This window comes from Monopterus albus, unplaced genomic scaffold (assembly GCF_001952655.1).
Source record: "Monopterus albus unplaced genomic scaffold, M_albus_1.0 scaffold449.1, whole genome shotgun sequence".
Classification (NCBI taxonomy): domain Eukaryota; kingdom Metazoa; phylum Chordata; class Actinopteri; order Synbranchiformes; family Synbranchidae; genus Monopterus; species Monopterus albus.
In genome coordinates this window covers 251,704-257,468 of record NW_018128329.1, presented here as the reverse complement: position 1 = coordinate 257,468, position 5,765 = coordinate 251,704, and the positions used below count along the sequence as shown (strand labels likewise).

Here is a 5,765-nt window from a genome sequence, read left to right as displayed (position 1 = left end):
AAGTTATCGTGCCAGGTCTAGAGGCTGGGAGTTGCCTTTTGGTGGTAGTAAGGCAGAAAGAGAGGGGATTGCCCAGGATGACCTGCCCGTATAGTTAATAACTGTCTTAACCTATACTTCTAGTGGATGTGCTGGGGAATTATAAATATAGGTTACTTCAACCTTTCACCCCAACATACCCTCCCAGGAAAAACATGAAGGAACAGAAAGGATTTGGCTGTGTTATGGTGTTCACCACTATAGCTGTTAATACCCAACCATACCTGAGATCATATAATTTTTTTGTCCTTGATATATAGCTCCTAGTTTCCCAGAATGTTTCCCATAATGCCCATCAGCATACCCAGTAAAGAGGAGCTGTTAAACAAAAGTGGTGGTAAGAGTATATATAATTAGCCAGGGCAATAACTATCAGGCTTACTCATTGGGTTTACTCATTGATATAGCATTGATGTGGCATCCTGGGCCATCCGGTCTGTTTTATAAGAACTTTGCTTTTATTTTTGTGGTTAGAATTACTGTGATTCTGGTATGATGTTGACATCATAAGCGCTCTGACAATCTGACAGGCTGCGGAGAAGTTTGTCTAGATTAGTCAGAACAGTTTATACTTCATTTGGAAATCAACCTGAAAGTGAGTGCAACTATATTGTAAAAATAATGCTAGCCATACACTCCTCTTAAAACCAAGTATATTTATTTTTTTGTTTTTTTCTGCATTTATTTTAAGGCAATGCTTTTTTACAGTGTATTGTATGGTGGGGGCAGCATGGTGACGCAGTGGTTAGCACTGCTGGCTCATAGCAAGAAGGTCCCGGCCGACCCGGGGAGTTTGCATGTTCTTCCTGTGCCTGCATTAGTTCTCTTCGGATACTCCAGCTTCCTCCCACAGTCCAAAGACATGCAGGTTAGGTTAGGGTTGACTGGTGACTCTAACTCAACAAATCTCCTAAAGCCACAGAAGACATTTCACAATTGTTTTCAAAGGTACAATTTTCTTGACTAATAAATTGTATTTGACATGTAAGATCAGTGACTCTAAATGTGTGTGTGGTTGTCTCTCTTTTCAAGTGTCAGCCCTGTGACAGACTGGAGACCTGTCCAGGGCGGGCCTCTCGCCCAGTGTCAGCTGGGATTGCCCCCCCCACATCCCTACATCTGTGTGACAAATTTCAAACAAAATCAGTAATCAGATTTATGACCTACAAGTCATAGTTCATTCATTGCTTTATCACCCATACAAAACTTTTGATGGTCAAATTGATCGGGGTTTGATTCTGCATGTTCAGCCTTTAGCCATTTATGTCCTTGGTGTTGTTCTTTCTTGTCACTGTGAGCTGTCAGAATGATGGCTACATTTTGTGTAATTGCCATGGATTTCAACCAATCTGGAATGTCTCTTGAACATACTGTATTTACACTATATGCTTCTTTGAGATTGGATAGCTGTCCGACCTGCCTGGTCCTGAGTTTACAAAAATCATCAGTGAACTGAGAGAAACTGTTAAGATTTGGAAGACAGCCTAGTGTAAGCTCCCCCCATGACGGATTCTTACTCTAGTTAAAGATTAACTTGATGTAACAGAATTTCAGTGAGGTTTATATGCATTCTCAGATATTTTTCCATACTTTCCAGGTATAATGTATAATATATTATTAATATAATGTTTTAAAATATCAGCCTGTGGCAACTTTTGTATAAACACATTGGCATTCTGATAATTCAGCTAATACACTCTTTTTGTCCATCTTACCATCTTTTTTTTCCCCAGACACTCCACACAGCAGCAAACCAACAAAGTCATCACCAGCACAAGCCAACTCATCAAACAGCTCTCTGATATTATCAGTGGCTCTTCCCGGGTATTTTATGCTCCCTTTCCTTTCTTCCTCTTTCACTATCATTCTGATGAGTAAAAAGTGGATTAAAGAACTTCTAAGATAATTAAAACTAATCTTGTTTTGTTGCACAGCAAGACCGGCTGCGCCTGACCAGGTTAAAGACGGAATTCTCAGACTCTGTGCAGCACTATGGGAATCTGCAGAAGGTAGCCACAAATATAGCGTACCCATTTGCTTTCATAAATTCATTGCTATGGTTATGGAATTATTATTAAATGACAAAGAGAGAGAACTAACAGAAAATTGTACATATCTGAAGTGCTATGTGTTGCACAAAAACTCTGACCTCTTTCATGTGGACAAAAGAGTCTTTTTGACCCTGTCTCTTCATTCACTTCTCTTTCAGAAAATTGCAGACCGCTCAAAAGCCTTGCTCCCTACAGCACAGAAAGACAGGAAGAAGGTGAGCTGATATCAAGGGTAAAAATCTACCCTTTATTTCACTGTCATTTATGAAAGAAAAGGATGATGAGATGGCATTTCTCTGCTCGATTACATCCTCACAAGGGCTCCTTTGAAACTCTGCCTAGTCTCTTCCACTCTGTTATAGTACCGTGAACTCCATTCATCACATCCAACTCCAGTGCACTGCTGAAATGTTTTCCTTTTTTTTTTTATCTGAATTTAAAACAGTTACTGGCAAGGGTTTGTTTTCACAGAGATAGAAGCTACTAATCAGTAATTGTTTAACAAATGAAACTCCGCATGACAGACAGACTGGATGTGAATGAATTATCCTATTTGATTACTAAAACAAGATGATAGAAAATGATACTTATTAATTGTATATGATATGAGTACAGTGGTAGAAGTATGAAGACGCACCAAGAAAACATACATATATATATACACACACACACACACACACACACACACATATATATACATATATATACATATATATATACACACACACACACACACAAAGTTAAACTCTACTGTAGGAGTGTCCAAGATGCTGTCAGTGTGTGGACCAGTGGCATGTAAGAACTTTTGTTTCTCACCTGCTGTATGTACAGTACATCCACAAAATTTTAAAACGAGAAATATAAAACCATTAGTAACATTTTGGAATAGCATTAATACATGAATAACCTCTTACACTGGGCTGTCTTCCAAATCTGAACAGTTTCTCTCAGTTCATTGATGATTTTTGTAAACTCAGGACCAGGCAGGTCGGACAGCTATCCAATCTCAAAGAAGCATATAGTGTAAATACAGTATGTTCAAGAGACATTCCAGATTGGTTGAAATCCATGGCAATTACACAAAATGTAGCCATCATTCTGACAGCTCACAGTGACAAGAAAGAACAACACCAAGGACATAAATGGCTAAAGGCTGAACATGCAGAATCAGACCCCAATCAATTTGACCATCAAAGGTTCTGTATGGGTGATAAAGCAATGAATGAACTATGACTTGTAGGTCATAAATCTGATTACTGATTTTGTTTGAAATTTGTCACACAGATGTAGGGTGGCCACCAGACCAAATTTCATACAGATCTAATTCAGATTCCAGATCTGACAGCCATTTAAAGTTAACATTGAAAACCACATTTAACTCATGTTTTCTGCCATAATTTGGCCGAGAATGAAGACAGAACCTTGAAAATGTTCAGGTAAGATGCACACTTTCACCGCCTATCATACTCTAAAGGATGATCCAGATACAATCCAAATCAAGGATTTTACGTTATTTAGGACATTTTTTGTTGTTCTGCATCTCGTTTTTCACAAGGGACCCATCTGTGTGAGTGAATGTTGTGCCTTGGCAGAGGTACATGTGCTCTCTGAGTGCTCATTTTCATACTTGTGGTAGTTTCTGCACAATTGTTTGGTATCTGCTAAACTGCTAATCTTGCAACTAACAATGGCAGCTACCCCCCCAAATGACAAACCCAAGTCATTCTAATTCTTTGCAACTCAAGCCCTGACCTAACACATTTAAATTGAATTTTGACAGGACTGTTCTCAAGAAAGGAAATTATTTTTGTACATGATTCCAAGATAAAACTAGAATGCTTTTTTATATAAAATTATATAACTCTTTGAAATTATACAAGTAATAAATGAACTGAGTATGAAATCTGATGTGTGTTGTTTTGTAATTGCATCAGGAATTTAGGACAGACATTTTTGCATCCATAATTGATTATTTTAAGCTACAAAATACAAGTACAACAAGGGCTATAGCCACTTGCAGAATTTTTGACCACCTGCAATCTTGACATTCAAAAAGTGGAAGATACTTGCAAATAATCTGAAATGTGATGTTCTGGGCATAACTGAAACCTTCATCAGCTAATGATACTGGTGTTTAAGCAACTTGATTTTATTCTTGATGATACATTAATTGGAATTTACAATTAAAGATTCCTAGGCTGATCTCATGTGAATATCATAATGTGATTATGTGCACTTGAGATCAGCCAAAGAAATAAACAGTATACAATTTATTTTACGCTATAATATAGTATCTTTACTTTCTATTAACCTGCAGTGCCTGATATTCCTCTATGCTGTATTATAACCTCTTTAGTGTGCAACCCCAAGATTTTCAATGGCCCCAAAGGTAGGAAACAAAATGTCAGAAATACAAATTCAGACAAAATGTTGAACTTTTGCTTTTTGTTATTAATGGTTGTATATTAAATATAAGCTCCTGTATCACTAAGAGCCATGTTCAGAGTTCAGCCCAGAAACAGAGTAGTACCTCTGTATCTCACTCAGAAATACTTTAGTAGGGTGAAGATTTGAACTCCTTTGATTCAAAGACACCATATTTAATACCACCTTGCTGCTGAATTGAATGGCTAATCATTTACAGCTTCATCTTGTTGGACAGAAACAATTCTGTGAAGAACCAAACTCTCACAAAGAGCCTCTAAAAATCCATCTTTTTTTATAGAAGGGAGAGTACTATCTATTAAGGTTTTATATCTCACTGAAAGCATATTATCAAGGTCTTTTATACTGCTAGCTTTAGAGGTAAAGGGCTTTGGGGGTGGCAAGTCCACTAATCAGTGGGTACATCGTAGAAGAACAAAGTGATGAAACTACTATCACATCCACTGGAATATAAGCAGTAGCTGTAGTAGCACTCTATTCTTTTCTATAGATGAAGTGACAGGCCTTTTGAATCCATGAACAGAAAATAGTGAAATGTGGCCTGGATTTTGGAATGTCATATAAATGAATTTGGATATGCATTTTGCAGATCAGTGCAAATGTCATTGACTGTGTTCCACCCACACCTTTAAATTCACGTCATCAGAGTCATCTGGAATCGACAGTTTGAAATTCAAGAAACTGCGTGAACTTCTTAGCAGCACATGAACTTATGCGGCAAGGTATCAGAATGACTGTCTTGAGAGTCTTTCCCTTCTGTATGGCTGTACTAATGTATTCCGGAGCATTTGCTGTGGGTATGTATGTGGAGGAGTGAGCACGATGTAGTTTGCTGAAGAGTGGTGAGTCAGATCATGGCCAGTAGACAGAACACTGTGACTCAGCCCGGGTTTGTCCATGTGCCCTAGCCCACAATAACTCCTCGATCATAAATTAGCTATGCAGTCAGCCGCACAAAGGAGGAACACATTAGCAATGCAAAAAAAGTCAACCAGGCCTTTCACTGTTGATATGTCTTCCCTACCCTGTGCTTTTGACTGCACATGTAACAAAATGTGTGCATGTGCAGACTGTACAGGTTTTCTCTATTCTAAGCTAACATGGAGTGTTCATATATCTGTAACTGGCTACACAAAGTGACTATTCAGCATTCAGCTTCATCATAATGGCAATTATTTGATTGCCTGATCAGAGAAACTGTGTGCCTCTCTCTTTCCATATATATATATA

At 38.1% G+C, this 5,765-nt stretch overlaps 1 protein-coding gene across 1 annotated transcript in view; it reads left to right on the top strand.

Annotated features, from left to right (window-relative positions):
• Positions 1–327: 327 nt before the first annotated feature.
• tsnare1 (T-SNARE Domain Containing 1) overlaps positions 328–5,765 on the top strand; it is a 192,286-nt gene continuing 186,848 nt past the window's right edge. Inside the window, exons 1-5 of the mRNA XM_020587268.1 lie at positions 328–376; positions 1,637–1,643; positions 1,773–1,863; positions 1,974–2,048; positions 2,249–2,305. Coding sequence (XP_020442924.1) covers positions 328–376; positions 1,637–1,643; positions 1,773–1,863; positions 1,974–2,048; positions 2,249–2,305 — 279 coding nt within the window. The remainder of the gene's footprint in view (positions 377–1,636; positions 1,644–1,772; positions 1,864–1,973; positions 2,049–2,248; positions 2,306–5,765) is intronic.